The sequence below is a fragment of the Thalassophryne amazonica genome, chromosome 12, assembly GCF_902500255.1.
Source record: "Thalassophryne amazonica chromosome 12, fThaAma1.1, whole genome shotgun sequence".
Taxonomy (NCBI): domain Eukaryota; kingdom Metazoa; phylum Chordata; class Actinopteri; order Batrachoidiformes; family Batrachoididae; genus Thalassophryne; species Thalassophryne amazonica.
Window position 1 is genome coordinate 59,616,118 of NC_047114.1, and position 27,393 is coordinate 59,643,510.

Here is a 27,393-nt window from a genome sequence, read left to right on the forward strand (position 1 = left end):
GAGATGTTGCAAGTTCATCTTTGCTTTATCGCTATTTTCATGGCAAGGGCTATGACGAACATGGGGCACTTGTATCACCTCTTCACTTATTTATGGCTAGAACTACATTTGCTATCTTTGTGGAGGCAAACCATCCTTCCTACTTCTGTATTCTGAACTCCAGATAAGTTTCATGCTGACAGATTTGTTTTTTCAAACAGCCTCTTTATGGAACAAATTACCAAAGGACTGCTTACCTGTTTACTGCAGCCTTGGTGTTTTCAAGTCCAGTGTCAATAAAGTATTTCCATGACAGCGTCAGTCCAATTGCCCTTCTCTTTCACAACCTACAGTCTACGCTCACAACTAATGCACATTTAATAATCATAATCTTCATCATTAGCATCTGCGTCAACACCTTCTCAATCTCAGGATCACAGTTATTGTCATTATCATAATGAAGAGCTGCATCACTTGTCTTTTGTAGCCTTATGTGATGAACTAGTTTAAAAAAAAAAAATACAGTATAATAAATAAACTGACCACATACCCTCAGGTACCCTCAATATTTGGACAGTGGCACAATTTTTGAAATTAAACATCAAGATATGCTTGTTGTGCAGAACGTTAACTTTTAAATCGAGTGGTTTAACAAAACTCTATTTATCCACCGAAGAACAGTTTGTATACATATTGCCTCCATTGCCAAGAGATCTTAAATAATTAGCCTAGTGAAAAAAGCCACCCATGCCAACTTTGTAGTTTCAGGCTTCTGTGGCTGTAATTGGAGAAACTGCATGGTGCAACTTTTGTCTGCTATATCAACACTTAACAGCTTCAGAGTGGCACAGATTATGATATTTAAAAAAAAAAAACCTGCACATGTAGAAGTTGCACAATCATCCAGTTTCTTCAGTCCCATTCACAGAAGCACAACTCCTTCAGTGTTGTCTTGGTGGCTTCCCTTCACAAGGCCTCCCTCTGCATATGTCATGTAATCATAGAATGTGCTCATTGGTTGGCCAGTTCGGTAGGTGGCGCTGTTTTATTTTTTTAGGCGACGGTCTGAAACTGCAGTCTCCTCTTCAGTAGATGGCGCTGTTATATTAAGACGGCTTTAGAGCATTTTTCTACAGAGCTCTGCGGCTGATGAGAAGAGGAAAGCAACCGATTTGAGGCCATTTATGTTTCTTTTATTATGAACGCATTTATCGGTGTATTTAAGTTTTAATGCAAACAAAAACCAGCGCAGTCTTGGTTTAGTGTTCGGAAGCCAGCTTTTTTTGTTTAATTAACGACAGGCAGGCGTAAGGTTAGCAGTGGGCTGGTGTAGAAAAAGAACCGAGGCTGCGCAACGAGTCGGTCGGAGAGTCGAGGAGGAGCACGGCTCAGTCAGCTCCACCGCCACAGGGAATCGGGGCCCGAGAGGGAGCCTGCCGGGCTCTCGGCTTGATGCACCCTGCCCGCCTCGCCTTAGCCGCAGTCCGAGATGGGGGAGACCAAAATTATCTACCACCTCGACGAACAGGAGACACCTTATCTGGTGAAAGTACCTGTGCCGGCGGACAAAGTCACTCTGGCAGACTTCAAAAATGTCCTCAAGAAACCCAGTTACAAATTCTTCTTCAAATCCATGGACGATGACTTCGGGTAAATGCTGAAGGGTTTAACTTGGTATTAACGCATTACCCCTGTGATTTTCCTCCTTTGCTGCAGCTATGTTGATGTTAATTAAATTGTTTGTTGATACAGAGTGATTGTCATGAGTTTTATCGTGACCTAGCAGAGGATTATTAACTTGCTCTTTGTTAGCCGCTAGCTTTCAGCGATAGCAGCTGGGTTTCGCCTCCGATCCATTTGTTTACATTGCTTGTGTGGTTAGCTTAAGCCTCCTGTGCCTGACTTTCGTATGACCGAATTTGGTCTTTAAAAATATCTGTCACTTTAAGCAGTTATTAATGTAGTTTTAACTTCTTTGATATAAATGATAAACGCTATTAGCTGGAAAAAGACCGATCGTAATGGAAAGGTTCCTGCTGTCAGCAGTTAGCTAACGGTGTGATGTCAGAATGTCCAGCAGGCCCCTGCTGCTGCTGCTGTTGTCTATTAGCCACAGGAATGCAGAGTTGGACACAGGCATGTCCTGTTCATCACGCTGGCAGGTCTCTATGAGCGTGTTTTGCGTGTGTGTTAAAATATGATTGGAAAAAATAACAGTTGTAGGTTCCACCGCCAGACAGCGGCCACCTTTGCGGAGAAAACAGGAATATATATTTTTTCCTCCCTCTTTTCCCCCATTTCCCCTAAATTCGTAAAGTTTTCTTTCCAGATTTTTGGCTAAAGTCAAACTAGGGAGGGGCAATAATTTTTGCACATTTGCAAAGTAGGACGAAGGTATTTTGAACCAGGGTGGAGCTGGAGGAGTAACTGAGAACAACCTAAATGACTGGTATGGAGATTGAATGATCATTTATGTTTGAAAGGCAGAACTAATCCTGTCTGCACCATTAGTTTGAATGCACATGGGAAAGAAAAATCCAGAGTTGATTACAGAAATGTCAGAGTGGAAAAGACAGCTATAAATCCACAGTAGGATGAGTGGTAGATCATAAAGATACCTATGGAAAAAGGCATACCAGTCAAGAAATGCTTGGTTCCTGTTGTACCCAGATGAATGAACCCCCTCAGCAACTGACTTGTCAAGCTCTAGTAGAGATGTTCTTACGGATTCTTAGTTATCCAGGTAATGATGTCAAGTAGGTTGAGTCAGGTCAGCTGGATTTATTTCTTTACACCTTTTGTTCTTCATCCAAAAGAAATTAATCAGTTCAGTAGCATTGCTGATTGTGAAGGATGCTAAGGTATGTGGGTAACTGTATTTGGTTGATTTTATTTATTTATTTATTTAATTTTTTTGCACTTACTGAGGTAAGTGTACAAGCAAAACTGTGTAGGGATCCTCTCTGTGTTATCAGGCCCTGGCAACAAGAAACAGGTGACTAACTGTTTTGGTCTTGCCCCATAGTCTTACATTGGATAGTTTAATGTGGTTGGAGTTCTAAATCCATAATGTACCATTTAAATTCCACCACCCATGAAAAGATGTACCCAATGCATCTAAAAATAGAGCCACTGTTATAATATTCTGGAGTTCACCTCTAAGTTAACAACAGCAAGAAGAAACAAGATGTCTGTGACATGGCCAAATGAGGAACGAAATATACAGCAATTTCAATTTTCAATTTATTTTCCTTTATATAGCGCCAAATCACAACAGAGTTGCCTCAAGGCACTTCACACAGGTAAGGTCTAACCTTCCCTTACCAAAAAATAGTACTGATAAGTATATAAAAAGCAAACTGGAAGTATACTTGAAACATACTTGTATGTACTACTTTTTGGTAAGGGTTACCAACCCCCAGAGCAACAGTGGTAAGGAAAAACTCCCTCTGAGGAAGAAACCTCAAGCAGACCAGACTCAAAGGGGTGACCTTCTGCTTGGGCCATGCTACAAACATAAATTACAGAAATAATTCACAGAACAATTCACGGACGAATATACAAGAATTGCTGTTGTTGCACAGGACAGGAGGGTCGCCAACACAACTCCCATCTCTGGATGGAGCTGCACCTTAAACAGAGAAAAACAGAATCAGGCACCAGAAAGACAAAAAATACTGTATAATTTGCCAGCATTAATCAATAAGAAAACAGAAGAAATACTAAGGTGATCGCCGGCCGCTAGCTCTAAGCTTCACTAAAAGACCCAGAATTTAGGTGAAGTTGAGGCCACGGCCCGCTCTAATTACTAATAACATGAATTAAAAGAGTAAAAAGCGTAAAACAAAACTGTACCAGTATGCTAGCCATATGAAAGGGAAAATAAGTGCGTCTTAAGTCTGGACTTGAAAGTCTCCACAGAATCTGATTTGTTTTATTGATGCAGGGAGACCATTCCACAGAACAGGGGCACGATAAGAGAAAGCTCTGTGACCCGCAGACTTCTTATTCACCCTAGGGACATAAAGTAGTCTTGCACCCTGAGAATGTAAAGCCTGGGCCAGTACGTAAGGTTTAATTAGGTCAGCTAGGTAGGGAGGTGCCATTCCATTAATAATTTTATAGGTTAGTAGCAGAACCTTAAAATCTGATCTCACTGGGACAGGAAGCCAGTGAAGAGATGCCAAAATGGGTGTAATGTGGTCAAACATTCTGCTTTGTGTCAAAGGTCTGGCTGCAGCATTTTGAATCAGTTGGAGAGCCCTAATGCTAGACTGCGGTAAACCAGAAAATAGAACATTGCAGTAGTCCAATCTAGAAGAGATGAATGCATGGATCAAGGTCTCAGACAGGATGGGACGAATCTTTGCTATATTTCGCAGGTGGAAGAAAGCAGTCCTAGTAATATTTCTAATATGGAGGCCAAAGGATAGCGAAGGATCAAAAATTACCCCAAGGTTCCTCACTTTGTCAATGTGATATACAACCCCTGGCAAAAATTATGGAATCACCGGCCTCGGAGGTTGTTTATTCAGTTGTTTAATTTTATAGAAAAAAAGCAGATCACAGACATGACACAAATCTAAAGTCATTTCAAATGGCAACTTTCTGGCTTTAAGAAAAACTATAAGAAATCAAGAAAAAAAATTGTGGCAGTCAGTAACGGTTACTTTTTAGACCAAGCAGAGGGAAAAAAATGTGGAATCACTCAATTCTGAGGAATAAATTATTGTATCACCCTGTACATTTTCATCCCCAAAACTAACACCTGCATCAAATCAGATCTGCTTGTTAGTATGCATTTAAAAAGGAGTATCACACCTTGGAGAGCTGTTGCACCAAGTGGACTGACATGAATCATGGTTCCAACGTCTGTCTCACTCCTGCAAGGCAATCTTCTAAGGATTTTATGTGAACAAGATTACCAGCAGTTATTGGCATATATAACTGAGTATTATCTGCATAGCAGTGAAAGGTAATCCCAGAATGCCGCAATATGTGCCCAAGGGGTGCTATATAAAGGGAGAAAAGCAGGGGGCCCCTGACAGACCCCTGAGGAACCCCAAATTTCATGTCACTAAGGTTAGAGGTAGTGTTACTGTACAAAACACAGAACGACTGGTCAAGTATGACGTCAGCCATGCAAGGGCACTCCCAGTAATCCCAAAATGATTTTCCAGCCTATCAAGTAGAATATGATGATCCACTGTATCAAATGCAGCACTGAGATCTAACAGCAGCAGAACCATAGTGGTGTCCGAGTCCATTGTAAGCAGAAGATCATTCACCACTTTAATGAGAGCCGTCTCTGTGGAATGATATTTTCTAAAAGCAGACTGCAGTGGCTCAAAGAGATTATTCTCAGTAAGATAGTCTACGAGCTGTCGTGACACCACTTTTTCCAGAATTTTATAGCAAAATGATAGATTTGATATCGGCCGATAGTTTTTCAATACACTAGGGTCAAGATTAGGTTCCTTAAGTAATGGTTTAATCACTGCAGATTTGAAACATTTAGGAACAGATCCATAAATTAAAGAAAGATTAATCATTTCCAGCACAGTCGGCCCAAGAGTGGGCCACAGGTCCTTAAGCAGTTTTGTAGGTATAGGATCAAATAAACAGGTTGTGCTTTTTGTTGATGTTACGAGTTTCGTCAGCATGTCTAGAGAGATACTATCAAATTCTGTAAATCTAGGTAATACCTCAGTAGTGGCGCCCACCTCAATAGCAGGGTGTAGTGGCTGGGTTAAGGCATGCTGGGATATGTTCAACCTAATGTCATCTACACTCAACAAAAATATAAACGCAACACTTTTGGTTTTGCTCCCATTTTGTATGAGATGAACTCAAAGATCTAAAACTTTTTCCACATACACAATATCACCATTTCCCTCAAATATTGTTCACAAACCAGTCTAAATCTGTGATAGTGAGCACTTCTTCTTTGCTGAGATAATCCATCCCACCTCACAGGTGTGCCATATCAAGATGCTGATTAGACAGCGTGATTAGTGCACAGGTGTGCCTTAGACTGTCCACAATAAAAGGCCACTCTGAAAGATGCAGTTTTGTTTTATTGGGGGGGGGATACCAGTCAGTATCTGGTGTGCCCACCATTTGCCTCATGCAGTGCAACACATCTCCTTCGCATAGAGTTGATCAGGTTGTCAGTTGTGGCCTCTGGAATGTTGGTCCACTCCTCTTCAATGGCTGTGCGAAGTTGCTGGATATTGGCAGGAACTGGTACATGCTGTCGTACGAGGTCTGTCAATAAAGTATAGGTCCTTTTTAATTTTTTCAAAAACTATATAGATTTCATTCATATGTTTTTACGTCAGACATGCTTGAACCCTCGTGCGCATGCGTGAGTTTTTCCACGCCTGTCGGTGACGTCATCCGCCTGTGAACACTCCTTGTGGGAGGAGTCGTCCAGCCCCTCGTCGGAATTCCTTTGTCTGAGAAGTTGCTGAGAGACTGGCGCTTTGTTTGATCATAATTTTTTCTAAACCTGTGAGGCACGTCGAAGTGGACACGGTTTGAAAAATTAAGCTGGTTTTCATTGAAAATTTTAACGGCTGATGAGAGATTTTGAGGTGATACTGTCGCTTTAAGGACTTCCCACGGTGCGAGACGTCGCGCAGCGCTCTCAGGCGCAGTCGTCAGCCTGTTTCAAGCTGAAAACCTCCACATTTCAGGCTCTGTTGATCCAGGACGTCGTGAGAGAACACAGAAGTTTCAGAAGAAGTCGGTTTCAGCATTTTATCCGGATATTCCACTGTTAAAGGAGACTTTTAATGAAAGACGTGCGGACGGGTCCGCGCGTCGGGACGCAGCCGGCGCGGTGCGGCGGCACACGAAAAACACCTCCGTGTGGATAACCATTGTAAAATCCAGGCGGCTTTTGATGGCTTTCAATGGAGTGAGTATATGAGAAATTGTTTAACAGCTGGACATGTTCCAACTTGTCCTTAAGGCTTCCAACAGAGGTGTTTTTCCTGTAGCGGAGCGTCGCAGCGGCTGCGAGCCGACGCTGCAATCCGTCCACACGTCTTTCATAAAAAAAAAATCTCCTTTAACAGTGGAATATCCGGATAAAATGCTGAAACCGACTTCTTCTGAAACTTCTCTGTTCTCTCACGACGTCCTGGATCAACAGAGCCTGAAATGTGGAGGTTTTCAGCTTCAAACAGGCTGACAACGGTGCCTGAGAGCGCTGCGCGACGTCTCGCACCGTGGGAAGTCCTTAAAGCGACAGTATCACCTCAAAATCTCTCATCAGCCGTTAAAATTTTCACTGAAAACCAGCTTAATTTTTCGAACCGTGTCCACTTCGATGTGTCTCACAGGTTTAGAAAAAAATTTGATCAAACAAAGCGCCAGTCTCTCAGCAACTTCTCAGACAAAGGAATTCAGACGAGGGGCTGGACGACTCCTCCCACAAGGAGTGCTCACAGGCGAATGACGTCACCGACAGGCGTGGAAAAACTCACGCATGCGCACGAGGGTTCAAGCATGTCTGACGTAAAAACATATGAATGAAATCTATATAGTTTTCGAAAAAAATAAAAAGGACCTATACTTTATTGACAGACCTCGTATACGCCGGTTCAGAGCATCCCAAAAATGCTCAGTGGGTGACATGTCCGGTGAGTATGCCGGCCATGCAAGAACTGGGACATTTTCAGCTTCCAAGAATTGTGTACAGATCCTTGCAACATGGGGCCGTGCATTATCCTGCTGCAACATGAGGTGATGTTGTTGGATGTATGGCACAACAAGGGGCCTCAGGATCTCGTCACGGTATCTCTGTGCCTTCAGAATGCCATCAATAAAATGCACCTGTGTTCTTCGTCGATAACAGACGCCTGCCCATACCATAACCCCACCGCCACCATGGGCCACTCGATCCACAACATTGACATCCGAAAACCGCTCACCCACATGACGCCACACACGCTGTCTGCCATCTGCCCTGGACAGTTTCAACCAGGATTCATCCGTGAAGAGAACACCTCTCCACCGTGCCAAACGCCAGCGAATGTGAGCATTTGCCAACTCAAGTCGGTTACGACGACGAACTGGAGTCAGGTCGAGACCCCGATGAGGACGACGAGCATGCAGATGAGCTTCCCTGAGACGGTTTCTGACAGTTTGTGCAGAATTTTTTGGTTATGCAAACCGATTGTTTCAGCAGCTGTCCGAGTGGCTGGTCTCAGACGATCTTGGAGGTGAACATGCTGGATGTGGAGGTCCTGGGCTGGTGTGGTTACATGTGGTCTGCGGTTGTGAGGCTGGTTGGATGTACTGCCAAATTCTCTGAAACGCCTTTGGAGACGGCTTATGGTAGAGAAATGAACATTCAATACACGAGCAACAGCTCTGGTTGACATTCCTGCTGTCAGCATGCCAATTGCACGCTCCCTCAAATCTCGCGACATCTGTGGCATTGTGCTGTGTGATAAAACTGCACCTTTCAGAGTGGCCTTTTATTGTGGGCAGTCTAAGGCACACCTGTGCACTAATCAGCATCTTGATATGGCACACCTGTGAGGTGGGATGGATTATCTCAGCAAAGGAGAAGTGCTCACTATCACAAATTTAGACTGGTTTGTGAACAATATTTGAGGGAAATGGTGATATTGTGTATGTGGAAAAAGTTTTAGATCTTTGAGTTCATCTCATACAAAATGGGAGCAAAATCAAAAGTGTTGCGTTTATATTTTTGTTGAGTGTATTTTCTTCTCAAAGTAATCTAGGAAATCTTGTGCTGTAAAAGGAGAGCGAGCTACAGGTGGTTGTCCATGAATAAGTGTTGCCACTGTGTCGAACAAGAGCTTTGAGTTATGCTTGTTTTTGTTGATCAAATCAGAGTAATAGGTCTGCTTTGTAGCCAATAATGCATGCTTATAGTCTACGATAGCATCACGCCATGCAAGGTGGAATACTTCTAATTTTGAGCGACGCCATTTCCGTTCTAGACCTCTTGCTTTATGCTTGAGGTCACGCAGGTAATCATTGAACCAAGGTGACTGCGATTTGGGGAGCGCGATTTCAACACAGGTGGTGCAATCATGTTGAGTGTCATTTTGAGCACTGAGTGTAAACTATCCACAAGTCTGTCTACTGACTGGGTATTTGTCAAAAGTGAGTCTAAGACATCAGGCAGTCTAGCTTCTAGTTCAGTCTTAGTTGAGGAGTTGATGCACCGCTGCAGTGATAAATAAGGTTGTTGTTCCACTAAACACTGCAGCAAAACTGTCAATAAGTGAGTGATCAGACACCACTGATGTGAGAGGCATGATGTCAATATTCGTGACAGCAATACCACGTGTGAGAACCAGATCCAGGGTATTTCCACTAATGTGTCGAATCCCGAATGCATTGCCGAAATCCTAATGCATCCACAATTTCCATAAATGATTTACAGAGGGGATCAGAAGGCTTATTTATATGAACGTTAAAGTCACCAATGATCAGAATGTTATCTGCACTAGTTGACAAGTTAGAGATGAACGCACCAATTTCATCTAAGAATTCAGAATATGGGCCAGGAGGCCTATATACAGTGACAAAGTAATACAGCTGATTTTTATTCTTCTGACCTTGGCAATGCGTAATATACTGGACGGATGGAGAATCAGATGCTCAAACGAGTTATATTTGTGACCCCCAACAGCTAATAAGCTAAACCTAGATTTATAAATAAGAGCAACACCCCCGCCTTGCTTCGCATCACGAGGGACATGACTAAATGTATATGCTGGTGGGCAGGCTTCATTTAAGGGGAGGACAGCTGTAGGTTTAAGCCAGGTTTCACATAACCCAATCATATCTAAGTGATGATCAATAATTAAATCATTAATCGACCATTATTTTGAGGACAGTGATCTTATGTTAATGAGACCCAGTCTAAGGACCTCAGTGGGGTTGACAGTTGAACTGTTTGGGTTTAGGGGTGGTTCCAGAGTAGCATATATAAGGTGCCTAGAAGTAGGTTTAGGTTTGAGACATTCCACGCGCGTTGTAGGTAGCAGACAGGAAATCTTTGCTATTACTGGAACAACCACTGGGCCATCCTCAATTTCAACATGATCCAATATAGTAATGGGTATGTTTGTAAAGCATATCCCTCTGTGATTTTTATGGACACGTCTACAGGAGCAGGCCACAGTCTCAGCTCAGCAGAATGATAGTAAAACTACAAAGCATGTGTGATACTTTTTTCCAAGTAATCAAGAAAAAAATGACATTAATCAAGGATGATGATCAGTAGATGAAAGTAAGGGCTGGTCTGATCATGCAGTAAAGTTTCTCATGTATGGTTCTTCCCTTGACTGTATCTGCTGACCGGAAAAGCTGGCATCAAGTCAAGCATCTACTGGTGCCTCACTTCGCTGCAGACACCACATTGCGGAACTACCTTGGATCCTGGTTGACCATGACTCAGGGAGGGAGACCTCATGAAATTAGCAATTAATCTGCTGCAGCCCAGTGAAACGTGAGTGTCTCCTCGATGTTTTAGAGTGGCTTTCATCCTCAGCATTAAGGCACCCGTGTCCTGGGTCATACTCGGAGAAGGCCGTCTGTGTGTAGATGTCAATGTTGTGCAAAGAAAAAACAAATTTGCACAGCTTTGCCTTTTCCTGAAACACAAAATAAAGTGAGTGGCATATTTTAATATAAAATCTATGCATAAAGGAAGGATTTTAAACTATCTCATAATGATAAAAGTCCCCTTGGCTTCTCCCTTGTTTCATTTGGGGTCACTGCAGCAGATCCACCTCAGATCTGCATGTTTATTTGGCCCAAGTTTTACGCTGGATGTCCTTCCTGATACAACTCCACATGGAGAATGGGTAGGGGTGGCTTCGAACCAAGAACCTTTCTCACTGGAAATGACACACTTGACTGCTTGGCCACCTATGTTCTATGTTCTGCTATTAATTACCATAGATATGTTGAATAGGTTTACTTTAGTGGCCAATGCCACTTGTAACCAGAAATGCACTCGTCTTGCATTAATTGTCTGCAGAAAGTTGCTTACACCAAGTCACAGTGAAATACTAATAGACTCTAGGGAGACTTCATGATGCTTTTGTCTGAAACACAATGGATAAGCATGCAGTGATGACTGTCAAAAGTTCCTACCATCCAACAGCCAGAAAGAACTTGCTGTAATAGTCCAAATACTTGCACTGGATGTTGCTGTCTTGTTTTGATGTTGGAGCCACAGAATGTTTTCTTTTGGGATGCTCGTGCACAGCGATTGTTTCTGTAGTAGGCTATTTGTTTTACAAAGTGTTCAGACCGCCATTTTATTATGTTTTAAGAATTCCCACAATTTTGATGCTTTTATGATGGTAGTCTCATTTTCAGTATGCCCAGCAGCTGAACGTGAATTGTTTGATACCTTGAAGTGTTTCATGCAAACTGACAATAGTCAATGATAATGGTAGACGTGTGCAAATACAGTGATGTATGGAGGCATGAATTTCATGCTGGTAGTTTTCATTCATCTTGTTTATTGTTGACAAAGGTATTGCAAAATCTTTTGCATCAAAGTATTTATGGAGTTTATATATCCAACTTTGAAGTTTTAAATTTGAAATGTTGTTAACCTGTTCTTGTTGGGTAACGTGTGTAAAATTAGTATTAGAAATGGACTTTCAAATTGGCACTAGCTGTCAGCCGTCTTCCTGGCTGATGGCTGTATGTTGTCTCTCTTGCCTCTATAGCCTGTTTAAAAAAATGTATTTCTATAATATATATGACTGTTTGTGTTTTCAATAAGGGTTTACTGAATCTAAGCTCTTCTACTTGCAGGGTGGTAAAGGAGGAGATTTCTGACGACAACGCAAAGCTGCCCTGTTTTAATGGACGTGTGGTGTCATGGGTATGTTCAAAACAAATTGTTTGAACTTTTGTTTTGCTGGTTTTCTCTGGTTAAATTGCTGTGTTGTACTAACTGCATAAATGTATAACAGACTCTCATCTGCTGGTCAATGACCACAACCATCCTCATTCCCCAGGGAGAGATGCTCTATCTATGAAAATGTCATTCTCACATAATGATACTTGGAACGCACAGACAAGCTGTTCTTTATCTTGCTACATTTATTAAAATTACAAGATGCATTATATTTGTAAAATAACTGAACGATAATGTGACATTCCAGCAACCATAAATGTGGGTTGATACAAGATTTTTATGGTATAACAACCTACAGAAATGCCATATTACATTGTATTATGCTGTATTGCACACCTCTATGGACACATTATATTGATGTTTCTCGTTTGCTTCCACCCGGCCGGCCGCCTCTTTGTTCCCCGCTGTATATCCAATTTGCGAGTCTTTTTCTCTCCCGCACACAGTTCGTAGTTCTAATAAAAACCATAGTATATTTATTTGTGTTACCACTGAAGGTGGTTGGAACCATTTAAAAACAGCTACAAAGCAGCAAATCATTTAGGTTCTAATTTTATTTTTATTTATTTATTTATTGGTGGGGGGGGGAGGGGATGGGAGTTGATTGGACACAATTTTTCACCGGCAGGTGAGGAGAGTCTTTCATGATAAAACATGATGCATTTTGCTTTGAATTCTGTATGTAGTGAGTGAAGTGAGGCGAGCTGATGTTAAGTCACCGTGTTATCTGCACAAATAAAAATTCATTACAGGGCTTCTCCTACCAATATATTGGGGGGGGGGGCTGCTCCCCCAATATAGTTGTCTTCAGTACAAAACATGCACTATGCACAGTTTCTCCAATCACAGGTAGAGAAGCCTATAGCTTCTTCTGGGTTGTTTGGGTGTCTTGGTGGCTTTTCTCACTCTTCTTGCACAGTTACTGTGACTTCATGCTTGGTTTGTGCTCTTACTTGCACTGTCAACTGTGGGACCTTATGTCAGGTGTGTGCCTTTCCAAATCATGTACAATAAATTGAATTTGCCCCAAGTGGACTCCATTTAAGCTGTAGAAACATCTCAGTGGAAACGGGGTGCACCTGACCTCAATTTTGAGCTTCATGGCAAAGGCTGTGAATACTTACACTCAACAAAAATATAAACGCAACACTTTTGGTTTTGCTCCCATTTTGTATGAGATGAACTCAAAGATCTAAAACTTTTTCCACATACACAATATCACCATTTCCCTCAAATATTGTTCACAAACCAGTCTAAATCTGTGATAGTGAGCACTTCTCCTTTGCTGAGATAATCCATCCCACCTCACAGGTGTGCCATATCAAGATGCTGATTAGACACCATGATTAGTGCACAGGTGTGCCTTAGACTGCCCACAATAAAAGGCCACTCTGAAAGGTGCAGTTTTGTTTTATTGGGGGGGGGATACCAGTCACTATCAGGTGTGACCACCATTTGCCTCATGCAGTGCAACACATCTCCTTCGCATAGAGTTGATCAGGTTGTCAATTGTGGCCTGTGGAATGTTGGTCCACTCTTCAATGGCTGTGCGAAGTTGCTGGATATTGGCAGGAACTGGTACACGCTGTTGTATACGCCTGTCCAGAGCATCCCAAACATGCTCAATGGGTGACATGTCCGGTGAGTATGCCGGCCATGCAAGAACTGGGACATTTTCAGCTTCCAAGAATTGTGTACAGATCCTTGCAACATGGGGCCGTGCATTATCCTGCTGCAACATGAGGTGATGTTCTTGGATGTATGGCACAACAATGGGCCTCAGGATCTCGTCACGGTATCTCTGTGCATTCAAAATGCCATCAATAAAATGCACCTGTGTTCTTCGTCCATAACAGACGCCTGCCCATACCATAACCCCACCACCACCATGGGCCACTCGATCCACAACATTGACATCAGAAAACCGCTCACCCACACGACGCCACACACGCTGTCTGCCATCTGCCCTGAACAGTGTGAACCGGGATTCATCCGTGAAGAGAACACCTCTCCAACGTGCCAAACGCCAGCGAATGTGAGCATTTGCCCACTCAAGTCGGTTACGACGACGAGCTAAAGTCAGGTGGAGACCCCGATGAGGACGACGAGCATGACGGTTTCTGACAGTTTGTGCAGAAATTCTTTGGTTATGCAAACCGATTGTTTCAGCAGCTGTCCGAGTGGCTGGTCTCAGACGATCTTGGAGGTGAACATGCTGGATGTGGAGGTCCTGGGCTGGTGTGGTTACACGTGGTCTGCGGTTGTGAGGCTGGTTGGATGTACTGCCAAATTCTCTGAAACGGCTTTGGAGACGGCTTATGGTAGAAAAATGAACATTCAATACACGAGCAACAGCTCTGGTTGACATTCCTGCTGTCAGCATGCCAATTGCACGCTCCGTCAAATTTTGCAACATCTGTGGCATTGTGCTGTGTGATAAAACTGCACCTTTCAGAGTGGCCTTTTATTGTGGGCAGTCTAAGGCACACCTGTGCACTAATCATGGTGTCTAATCAGCATCTTGATATGGCAGACCTGTGAGGTGGGATGGATTATCTCAGCAAAGGAGAAGTGCTCACTATCACAGATTTAGACTGGTTTGTGAACAATATTTGAGGGAAATGGTGATATTGTGTATGTGGAAAAAGTTTTAGATCTTTGAGTTCATCTCATACAAAATGGGAGCAAAACCAAAAGTGTTGCGTTTATAATTTTGTTGAGTATATATACACATGTGATTTATTTATTTATTTATTTTTTAATAAATTTGCAAAAATCTAAAAAAAACAAAAACAAAAGCCTTTTCACATTGTGTGTGTGTGTAGAAGTCTGAGGGGCAAAAAAATGCATTTCATCCATTTTGGGAAACGGCTGGAACATAAAATGTGGAAAAGTGAAGCACTGTGAATATTTCTCGGATGCAATGTAAATATGACAACTGAGCAGGAATTATCTTGTCTCCACCACACAACAGGCATCTGGGACCATTGTACAGCCTGTTGTCTTCTCTTGTTGGCATTAAAATTCGATTATGAGCAAGTGAAATCACCCGATCAGAGAAAAATGCTACATAACAAATGGCCTCACAGCATGTCATCCTAACAAGAAGACTGAATCTCGCAGGATGTGAGATTAAAGTTTGGAGAGGTGTGTGTTAACAAAGGCTAATTGTGTTAACTTTGTACTGTGTCGTTCTGACACATGATAAACATTTGGTAATGTATTTGGGTTAGCTTTTCAGTCTTATGTGTTGGGAGCTGAGCATTAATGCACACCGCCATTTGAGTTGTCTTTTCCCCACTGTGTTATAACCAGTGTTGCCACAGTTACTTTGAAAAAGTAATCCAGTTACCGATTACTCCTTGAAAAAGTAACTTGGTTACTTTACTGATTACTCAATTTCAAAAGTAACTAAGTTAGATTACTAGTTACTTTATTACTTACTTTCAGCAGTTGCTGACAACAACCCCCCGCCACCTCAACATGAAAATGTTGACTCGTTTTGCCAGTACTCACTTTATAGTCACCCTTTCTTGACTTCAGTGAACATAAATACTTGTTTTATAAAGACATCTTTCTTGACCTCATATTTAACTGTTGACGGGACTGTAATGGTAAAACTTGCAATTTCTAACCTACATAGTTTATAAATGTAACTATTAAATTCATTCTAACATTTAAATCCTCTCTAAACATTTTAGTTGTTGAAGTTATAATTATAAGTAGTATGAGTAGTAGCAAAAAAGGCTTCAAAAGTGGACTTTTAATCAGGGATTGTTGTAGGGGGCTGCATCCCTGCCCCGCTCTACACCCCCCTTTCTGTCTGGATTCACCCCTGCTTTGGCGTTTGAGCAGGAAGAATGGATAACATTTACAACCCCTGGCAATAATTATGGAATCACCGGCCTCGGAGGATGTTCATTCAGTTGTTTAATTTTGTAGAAAAAAAGCAGATCACAGACATGACACAAAACTAAAGTCATTTCAAATGGCAACTTTCTGGCTTTAAGAAACACTATAAGAAATCAAGGAAAAAAATTGTCAGTCAGTAACGGTTACTTTTTTAGACCAAGCAGAGGGAAAACATATGGACTCACTCAATTCTGAGGAGTAAATTATGGAATCACCCTGTAAATTTTCATCCCCAAAACTAACACCTGCATCAAATCAGATCTGTTCATTAGTCTGCATCTAAAAAGGAGTGATCACACCTTGGAGAGCTGTTGCACCAAGTGGACTGACATGAATCATAGCTCCAACACGAGAGATGTCAATTGAAACAAAGGAGAGGATTATCAAACTCTTAAAGAGGGTAAATCATCACGCAATGTTGCAAAAGATGTTGGTTGTTCACAGTCAGCTGTGTCTAAACTCTGGACCAAATACAAACATGGGAAGGTTGTTAAAGGCAAACATACTGGTAGACCAAGGAAGACATCAAAGCGTCATGACAGAAAACTTAAAGCAATATGTCTCAAAAATTGAAAATGTACAACAAAACAAATGAGGAACGAATGGGAGGAAACTGGAGTCAACGTCTGTGACGGAACTGTAAGAAACCGCCTAAAGGAAATGGGATTTACATACAGAAAAGCTAAATGAAAGCCATCATTAACACCTAAACAGAAAAAACAAGGTTACAATGGGCTAAGGAAAAGCAATCGTGGACTGTGGATGACTGGATGAAAGTCATATTCAGTGATGAATCTCGAATCTGCATTGGGCAAGGTGATGATGCTGGAACTTTTGTTTGGTGCCGTTCCAATGAGATTTATAAAGATGACTGCCTGAAGAGAATATGTAAATTTCCACAGTCATTGATGATATGGGGCTGCATGTCAGGTAAAGGCACTGGGGAGATGGCTGTCATTACATCATCAATAAATGCACAAGTTTACATTGATAATTTGGACACGTTTCTTATCCCATCAATTGAAAGGATGTTTGGGGTTGATGAAATCATTTTTCAAGATGATAATGCATCGTACCATAGAGCAAAAACTGAAAACATTCCTTGCAAAAAGACACAGAGTCAATGTCATGGCCTGCAAATAGTCCAGATCTTAATCCAATTGAAAATCTTTAGTGGAAGTTGAAGAAAATGGTCCATTACAAGGCTCCAACCTGCAAAGCTGATCTGGCAACAGTAATCAGAGAAAGTTGGAGCCAGATTGATGAAGAGTACTGTTTGTCACTCATTAAGTCCATGCCTCAGAGACTGCAAGCTGTTATAAAAGCCAGAGGTGGTGCAACAAAATACTAGTGATGTGTTGGAGCGTTCTTTTGTTTTTCATGATTCCATCATTTTTTCATTGCCACAATTTTTTTCTTGATTTCTTATACTGTTTCTTAAAGCCAGAAAGTTGCCATTTGAAATGACTTTAGTTTTGTGTCATGTCTGTGATCTGCTTTTTTTCTACAAAATACAGAACGGCTCAGAGTTTTAAATAAAGGGGGAAAAAACAGCATAAAAATGTTTTTGTAAAGCTCAGTGCAGGTATGCTGTTTTTGCCGCGCTTTGAGGGATGACAACTGTTTTTTTTTGTTTGTTTGTTTGTTTGTTTGTTTTTCTTTTCAACTTGAAGCTGCTGAAGAAAACCGTAGATGAAAAGCTAGCAGCTCGCTGAAAGTAGGCAGTTCAGTCAAACCCCAACCCCCTGCCCACGGGCCAGTTTAATGCTGTAAACGATCCGCAATGCAAAAATAATAGCAACGCACAGTGACTTGGAGAAGTAACTTTAATCTGAATACTGATTTGTCAAGGCTAACACGTTAAATTACTCATTACTGAAAAAAGCGGTCAGATTAGTGTAACACGTTACCGGCATCACTGGTTGTAAGTGCAAAAAAGCAGGGTTCTCGCCAGCATTATAACGGCGTAATAGCCCGTTACGCTGCTGCCTGAAAAAATTACGCTGCAGTTGTGCCGTTTCCAAAGGTGTGTAGCGGTAAAATTATCATTCCTCTAGGCAGGTCCACAATCAACCTAGAGGAATGATGCATTTTTTTTTTATCAACCTCAGTCAAAGTCATTTAAAGATGTCAACCGTGACTCACTTTTCTGCTGATTAAAGTCACTACTAGACTACCGTCTGTTACTGCAGGCAAGAAAAGAGAATCGTCTGCCATTTCACACCGTAGTCCCCCCCACCCCTGTTCCTCATAACGTGCCTTTTCCGTTGGACAGTACACAAAGGTTCTGTGGTGTGGATCGTTGTGCAGCTATGGGAAGTTTTGGGGGGAAAGGTTCTCATACAGCTGCTAAAGTTCTCCTGCAGTGTGCCACGCACCAAGCGCTGGGGAAAAACTTCTCCTGCAGCCGCTAAAGCTCTCCTTGCAGCGAGCTGCACATCGAGCACTACAGGATAAGGGAGACCGGGGCCAGCTTCTTTTTTTTTTTTTTTTTTTTTATTTATAACCTTCTGAAACTCTGTTGCCTGCATTTTGAGTGCCAAATTTTCTGAAGTAAAGCCATAATTTTTTAAAATCTTTCATATAGCTTTACTATAAAGCCAAAAGAGATGAGGCATCAGGCCAAAACACAGAACAGTGTAGATGTGTCAGTAACATCATAACGGCTAATTTATACACAGCAGTTTCTTAAAGAAAATCTGTGTGTGTGTGTTTACATTAAAGTAGACCTGCATTGAAATAAATGTGGTCAGATCTCAGAAAGAAATAGCTGATATGTATTTCTAAGACCCTTATGAATGCAGTAAAGTAAATCTGTAAGCCCAAATTTGTAATTCAGCGGAGAAATCTTCGTTTAAAAATGACAAATTTGCAGCTAAAATTTGGCCCTCAGCGAAAACTGTTTGTACATCCGGGTCATTGCAGTGACGTCCGGCAGAAGACGGAGCGCTCCCGCCTTCAGTCCGATCCCGCATTGAAATTGATTTTATCTGTTAGTAATGTTACTGTTATGCACATTCTATTTTCAGCATCCAAAAGTAAGCTGCAATGAATGTGAGATACAGCTCTGCATGCTCAAATCAGCGGCGAGCGACATCGACAGCGAGCAACGTTCTTTCCCGACGCCTCGCTCTCTACCTCCGCTGCGCTTACCGAGTCGTGCTCAGTAACTGCCGAAGCGGGCCACTCACATCGCCCGTGTCTGTTGTGCAGCTGGCACCATGTCTCTGTCTACTGAATGGAGGTGCAGCCAACTTGGCAAAAGTCCAGAGAATACGCTCGCTGTTTTGATGCGGAGCGGCCGGTAACACCTGTTGCTGAAAGGACAGACTTTCTGCAGCGCCGCACGTCTCAGTAATCGGAGCTGCAGAGCTCCGTGGCCGCTGAGAGAGGTTTATATCTTTTTAATGACTTGGATTCTTTGCGGGTCTCGCCTCCGTACCCCACGACGGTAACACCGGAGGCGAAAGACAGTAGATTTTCAATGTGACACCACTCAATCAAACAGGTGTATGAAAAAGTCCCCCAAAATAATTTAAGCACAAATAAAAGAAATGTGTACTCACCAAACGTGCCGCAAGACAATATGAAGTTTTAAAAAAAGTAGATCCTTCCGTATAAGACAAGAAAAAGGTGCAGATGCAAACTGACGTAAATCCACAAATTACAGTTGGCTCGCGCAGTGCATGCTGGGATAGGGTCTTTTCCCTGACATCTCAGCAGCGTCCCGGATGTGATGACAGTTTTGCGGAGTGCTACATTTTAGCTGTAAATTTGTCATTTTTAAATGAAGATTTCGCCGTTGAATGACAGATCTGGGCTTGCAGATTTACTTTACTACATTCAGAAGGATCTTATGTGTAAATGTAAGTCATTTTTTGGTCCAAAGATCTGACTGCATTTATTTCAATGCAGGTCTACTTTAAATAACTTGTAATTAAAATAGTTTTAAGTTAAAAAAAAAAGAAGATTCTTTAGAAATCTTTTTGTCTGTAAATTAAAACCATAGCTTATCTGTTGTTTCAGGTGAGATGATTTCTTGATTAATATGATAATGAACCATGGACATCTATTTTTAGACAAAATAGCATGAAAAGTAATGTGTACATTTTTAAGTCTGGTAGAATCCTTAATTCCTATCTGCATTTCAACCAGGAAAAAGACACTGTAAATAAATATAAATTTTTATTATGAACACAACAGGAGATGATGTAACAATGACTGCAGTGTGTTTGTTCATTATGATTTCTCATGATTAAATAATTTTTTAATTTAGTAATTTTAATATTGAATTATGTCCTTATTGACTATGTGATGGCTTTTAATATTGTAATCAGGACAGAGTAATTACTAAAATATGAATTTCTCTGTTCTAGTGATTGTGAATGTTTTAAAATTAAATAATTAATTAAATAAATAAATATAATAATAATATTTCATATTAATATAGGAAACTTTTTCCAATTAATAAAATAGTTGCTGAAGCCTAAGCTTCCCCCAAACCCCCGGATTTTTAAGATGGTTTTTCCATCCCATAATGCTGAGGAAAAAAATCCTGCTGAGAACCTGGTTATCCTGAAGTATTTAATTAATGTGAGGTTAAAGTCCTTCTATAATATAATGCTGCATTAGAAAAGTGCAGCAATAGTTAGTGAATCTTGTTCAGCAGGAGAACAATTTGCTGTTTTCTTAGCTGTCTCCACCATGTTTCCCTTAAATGCTAGGGCCAGATCCCAAAAGGATTTCTATAAAAGATAGTTGGTAAATGGCTTATAATTTGAGTGTGAAAACATTTTTTCAGTTAGAAAATTTATTTATTTTTTGCTTTAATCCCTGCTATTTTTTTATTCAACTCCTGTCATTTTGTGTGTGTGTGTGTGTTTCTCATGGGAGTCATTTGAATTTTCCATGAAACATTATTTCTGTTGCAGTCTGTTTACTTGTCTGCAGTGTTCATGTTCCCCCCGCCCCCAGTGATTTATTGTTCTCAGGGGTCTAAGGGCCTAGCTCACAGTCATTACCTGATGATAACATGCGCACCCTGCAGCCTCAGTCTGGTCTGCTATACTTCTTTGTCAGGTCACAGTTGTTGTACATTTTGTACATGCATATATTAGCGGTAGGAATCTTTCAGTATCTCAAGATTCGATTCTGATTCATGGGGTCACGGTTCGGTTCAAAAATAGATTTTTTCCTCCAAATCAGTTCAGTGTGTTGCAGTGTGGAGGTTGTGTGGAAAATTATGCCATGAAAGCGAAGCGTGTCTATGATTACAGCAGGTAAAATAAGAATTGAACGTGTCTGTTTCTCCTTTACTTTTTTTAATTGCACATTTTATTTTATTCACACACTTCTTATTTGCACATTTTTACTGTGAATTATTTAGTGTATATTTATACATGCCCAGAAATGTCTAAATGTTCCAGTGAGCATTGTGGGGCCATAATCCTGAAGTGGAAAGAGCATATTTTCACCATAAATTGGCCATGACTAGGTGCTCCTCATAAGATTTCTAACAGATAAGTGAAAAGAATTATCAGAAGAGTTGTCAAAGAGCCAAATACCTACTTGTGGAGAGCTTCAGAAAGACCTGGAATTAGCAGGCGCAATTGTTTCAAAGAAAGCAAAAATGTAATGCACTCAACCACCATGGCCTGTATGCACGCTCACCACACAAGACTCTCTGCCTCCCATTCTACTCTTACAAACGCTAGGAACTACAAGTAAGCCTGCAGTCTGAGAGCAAAGCACTCTATTGGGGTGATATGGTACTATGAGGTCCCTAAGATAAGATGGGACCTGATTATTCAAAACCTTATAAGTAAGAAGAAGAATTTTAAATTCTATTCTAGAATTAACAGGAAGCCAATGAAGAGAGGCCAATATGGGTGAGATATGCTCTCTCCTAGTCCCCGTTAGTACTCTAGCTGCAGCATTTTGAATTAACTGAAGGCTTTTCAGGGAACTTTTAGGACAACCTGATAATAATGAATTACAATAGTCCAGCCTAGAGGAAATAAATGCATGAATTAGTTTTTCAGCATCACTCTGAGACAAGACCTTTCTAATTTTAGAGATATTGCGTAAATGCAAAAAAGCAGTCCTACATATTTGTTTAATATGCGCTTTGAATGACATATCCTGATCAAAAATGACTCCAAGATTTCTCACAGTATTACTAGAGGTCAGGGTAATACCATCCAGAGTAAGGATCTGGTTAGACACCATGTTCCTAAGATTTGTGGGGCCAAGTACAATAACTTCAGTTTTATCTGAGTTTAAAAGCAGGAAATTAGAGGTCATCCATGTCTTTATGTCTGTAAGACAATCCTGCAGTTTAGCTAATTGGTGTGTGTCCTCTGGCTTCATGGATAGATAAAGCTGGGTATCATCTGCGTAACAATGAAAATTTAAGCAATGCCGTCTAATAATACTGCCTAAGGGAAGCATGTATAAAGTGAATAAAATTGGTCCTAGCACAGAACCTTGTGGAACTCCATAATTAACCTTAGTCTGTGAAGAAGATTCCCCATTTACATGAACAAATTGTAATCTACTAGATAAATATGATTCAAACCACCGCATATTATACCACCTCTATATTATATATATAAAATCTTTGCATCTGTATGCCTTTTGAATACACTCTGCCTGTTGTCTAAAATGTATTGGACTTTTCCAGCTAATGTGAGTGGTGTTGTTGTTTCACTACACAATAAAGGTATAATTGTCAAAATGGGTGTTTAGACATCAAGAAAATTTCAGATTCCCAACAATCTAGCCTATTGAAAGTAGAAACCTTCGTATTGATGCTGGATTAGCTTTCAACTGCCTGTTCAAACTTTTTACTTGTAGATCATGTATGTACCTACATGCCTAATTGTACAAGGTCTGTTAGAAAAGTATCGGACCTTTTTATTTTTTTCAAAAACCATATGGATTTGAATCACGTGTGATTGCATCAGACAAGCTTGAACCTTCATGCGCATGCGTGAGTTTTTTCACGCCTGTCGGTTGCGTCATTCGCCTGTGAGCAGGCTTTGTGTGAGCACTGGTCCACCCTCTCGTCGTTTTTCTTGCAAATAAATGTCTGAACGATTTGGAGCTTTGCTGCATCAATTTTTTTCCAGAAACTGTGACAGACCTCCAGGTGGACACCGTTCGGAAAATTAATATGGCTTTCAGGGATGATTTTATGGGGATTATACAGATTAAGGAGTGTTACTGCCGCTTTAAGGACGGCCCACAACTGCTGAGAGCGCGGCGCGCTCCCAGCGCCGATCGACATGCTCAGACCCCGCTGAAACAACCAAATCATTTCCAACGTGAAGGCTTTGTTGATCCGGGACCTCGTGTGACTTTCACAAAAAGGCAGGAGACGTGGACATCAGCACTTTTTCAGCACATTCCACTGTTACAGGAGTTTTTTTCATGGAAAGAAAAGCGGAGGGACGCGCCATGGAGCCGTTCATTACGCGTTACAAAACCACCTCAGTGTTGGTCTCACAGGACGGCGTTGAGATGGCTTTCAGCTGGATTCCGGTTGCTTTTCAGTCGTGTGATTATCCGATTGTGATTGTGCATGAGCTGGACATGCCCCAACATGTCCTGGAAGGCTTTATCATGGCATTGCTTTGCGTCGCAGTGGAGCCGCTCCTCTTTCCATGACAAAACTCCTGTAACAGTGGAATGTGCCGTTCATTTCTAAACTGGACGCTGTCTTGATGCGGTACGTCGTCTGACTAGCACAGGAATTGTGAAAAGACGTGGACATCAGCACTTTTTCAGCACATTAAGACAGACGTGCGGAGGAGTTCCGCGTGTCGCGGTGGAGCCGCATGGCGCAAAGCAACACTGTGATGAAGCCTTCCAGGACATGTTAGGGCATGTCCAGCTCATGCACAATCACAATCGGATAATCACACGACTGAAAAGCAAACGGAATCCATTTGAAAGCCATCTCAAAGCCGTCCTGTGAGACCAACACCGAGGTGGTTTTGTCCCGCATGATGAACGGCTCCGTGGCGCGTCCCTCTGCTTTTCTTTCCATGAAAAAATAACTCTTGTAACAGTGGAATGTGCCAAAAAAGTGCTGATGTCCATGCATTCTGCCTTTTTGTGAAAGTCAGACGAGGTCCCGGATCAACAAAGCCTTCACATTGGAAATGATCTGGTTGTTTGAGCATGTCGATCGGCGCTCGGAGCGCGGCGCGCTCTCAGCAGTTGTGGGCCGTCCTTAAAGCGGCAGTAACACTCTTTAATCTGTATAATCCCCATAAAATCATCCCTGAAAGCCATATTAATTTTCCGAACGGTGTCCACCTGGAGGTCTCTCACAGTTTCTGGAAAAAAATTGATGCAGCAAAGCTCCAAATCGTTCAGACATTTATTCACAATAAAAATCCGACGAGAGGGTGGACCACTGCTCACACAAAGCCTGCTCACAGGCGAATGACGCAACCGACAGGCATGAAAAAACTCACGCATGCGCACGAAGGTTCAAGCTTGGCTGATGCAATCACACGTGATTCAAATCCATGTGGTTTTTGAAAAAAATAAAAAGGTCCAACACTTTTCTAACAGACCTCGTAATGTGACCAACAGCTAACTTGTTGTAGAACTTAAGGTGAAGACAGAAAAACACCTGAGTGTCCAGACTTATCGTTCACTGGTATGTGTTAGATGTGACTATAAATGGCACAAGATGTTAAAACTTCAGAATGATGGAATGTTTCCTGCAAGCATAGCTGTCTCCCTGTTGGATTCCACTCGTTTCCTCACCTTGGTAACATGCAACACCTCTGTCAGATAGATTAACCACACACCTCGGCACAAACGTTCTCCATTGTGAATCCAAAATTACCCTGGAAAGCTTTGCTCCTACACTGGGAAATCTCTCAAAGACTGATTGACTGGCTGGCAAGTTTAAATGAAGCATTGCAAAAGAAGTTCCTGTCCATTTGCTTTGTTTAAAGCTGTGGTTTTGTTCAAATCTTCAGATATTTACACAAACTACAGCATTAATCAGGAAAAACTCTGTTGCATACTTAATGGACTGCATTTATATAGCTTTTTTCCCTTCAGCATTAGAAGCTGAAGGCGCTTTACAATTGCGCGTCCCATACACACTGATGTCAGGGTGCTGCCATACAAGGCGTTCACTACACACCAGGAACAACTAGGGGTTTAAGGACCTTGCCCAGGGGTCCTTAGTGATATTCTGGTCTGACTGGGTTTTGAACAGCGCACTTCAACACTTGAATGCTTAACCAATGGACCATCCCCACCCCCGCGCGCTTCCTTCTTTTAACTTAACGATATTGCAGTGACATTAAAACAGGATATACCTTCTAATATCTCTGACCTACTTCTATGATGTGTTCACAGTTGGTCTCTGGAGATGGTGCCCAAACAGATGGAGGCTCAGTAGCAGATAGTGTCGAGCCACCACCCCCTTTGGAGAGGACTGGCGGCATTGGAGACTCAAGACCACCTTCCTACCAGTCAGTTCACATAATTCTAACTATCATAAAAGAACAATGTGGTATACGAGGTCTGTTAGAAAAGTATCCGGCCTTTTTATTTTTTCAAAAACCTGATGGATTTAAATCACGTGTGCTTGCATGAGCCAACCTTGAACCTTCGTGCGCATGCGTGAATTTTTTCACGCCTGTCGATTGCGTCATTTGCTTGTAAGCAGCCTTTCTGTGAGGATGGGTGTAGTCTCTCGTCGGATTTTCTTTGCAAGGAAAATGGCGGAACGACTGGAGCAGCGCGACTGCATCAAATTTTGCCAGAAACTGGGCGACAGCCAGGTGGAAACCATTCGGATTATTCAGACGGCTTTCGGTGACGATCCTATGGGCATCACACAGATTAAGGAGCGGTACAACCGGTTTAAAGACGTCCACACAACGGTGGAGAGCGAGCCATGCTCTGGTCGGCCATCAACGCGCTGAAATGACCAGATCATTTCCAAAGTGAACGCTGTGATGATGTGGGACCGTCGTGTGACTATCCGAGAAATTGCGGAAGAGGTCGACATCAGCACTTTTTCGGCACATTCCACTGTGACAGAAGATTTGGCCATGAAAAGAGTTGCAGCGAAATTCATGCCGATGGCTTCGGCACGAAGCTGCTGATGGAGCAAAAGCACCTCCATGTTGAAGTCTCACAGGACATGCTGGACTCCGAAAAATGATGCCCACCTCTTCCACCATTCGGAAGATTCAGACGGCTTTCGGTGGCTTTTCAGTTGTGTGACTATCAAAGAAATTGTGGAAGAGGTGGGCATGTCACAACATGTCCTGTGAGACTTCAACACGGAGGTGCTTTTGCTCTGAAATAATCCGAATGGTTTCCACCTGGCTGTCGCCCAGTTTCTGGCAAAATTTGATGCAGTCACGCTGCTCCAGTCGTTCCGCCATTTTCCTTGCAAAGAAAATCCGATGAGAGACTACACTCATCCTCACATAAAGGCTGCTTACCAGCAAATGACGCAATCGACAGGCGTGAAAAAATTCACGCATGCGCACGAAGGTTCAAGGTTGGCTCATGCAAGCACACGTGATTCAAATCCATCAGGTTTTTGCAAAAAATAAAAAGGTTGGATACTTTTCTAACAGACCTCGTAGTAGAGCTGGCTGTTGCACCACAGCAACAAAAACCTTAGTGAACTGCCACAGCTACATGGTTGTGAGCCTTGGCAATTCAGTTGCCACACGTGCAATGCATCTGGTGTGAAATGGCCATAATTGTGTTTAGTTGGTCATTTGACTGTGATATGAGTTGAGCCATTAATGGCCTTTGCTGAGTGAATCTGTTTTGTGACATTGTCAAAGTAAACTTTTGTTTTCGAGACTGTTGAAAGATAAGAAGTGTAATGTAGAAGCAGACAGTTATCTCTTTAATATTGACTTATTAATTTTGTCTGTCAGTGGGAAAGCAGCAAGCGGTCAGGACAGTTTGGACAACAACACAGAGGCTGGTTCCGTGGCGTCTCAGAGGAGAGAGAGGGAGAAGCCACGACGGAAACACAGCAACGAGCATGGTCAGAAGGATGTTACCTACTTAGTATTTTATTTTCATTTCAACTATCACTTTAATTCATGTAAATTTCATTACCCACTAATTTTATAGTCAAGTGGATAACCTATTGTTTTCACTTTTGTGCTGCTTGGTTGTCTAGTATTCCTGATAATTTCAGTGAGGGTTTCCTGTTTTTTGTTTTTTTGTTGTTGTTTTGTTTTGTTTTTGTTGTTTTTTTGAAGGGAAAGATTTATTCATCAAGTTGTCCTGGGAAGACCTCTATGAATTACTCAGCCAGTTAAATCATTTTTTTAATTGATTCAGAATTTAGACAAAAGGTTTGAGTGAAGCATTGGAAATTGAGCCTTTCACACTGTGAATTAGGTGGTGTGTGCTCAGGAAAAGGACAGCTGTGCTAACCATGGATATTGGACACGTTCATTGTTATGTGCCTCCATTACAAATGTCAATATGTCTACAAGTTGCATTTATTTTTGAAACCTGCTGCTTTTGCCTCGTGCAGCAAGTAGCAAAACAATAAT

General features: G+C 41.7%; 1 protein-coding gene across 2 annotated transcripts in view; it reads left to right on the forward strand.

The window, feature by feature from the left end:
* Window positions 1-1,154: 1,154 nt before the first annotated feature.
* Window positions 1,155-27,393, forward strand: part of LOC117521735 (segment polarity protein dishevelled homolog DVL-3-like) — a 42,899-nt gene continuing 16,660 nt past the window's right edge. The window contains exons 1-4 of one of the 2 annotated variants that reach the window (XM_034183076.1): window positions 1,155-1,629; window positions 11,806-11,875; window positions 25,211-25,326; window positions 26,761-26,885. In XM_034183076.1, coding sequence (XP_034038967.1) covers window positions 1,469-1,629; window positions 11,806-11,875; window positions 25,211-25,326; window positions 26,761-26,885 — 472 coding nt within the window. In that variant the 5' untranslated portion in view covers window positions 1,155-1,468. The remainder of the gene's footprint in view (window positions 1,630-11,805; window positions 11,876-25,210; window positions 25,327-26,760; window positions 26,886-27,393) is intronic. The other variant, XM_034183077.1, reaches the window with a different exon arrangement.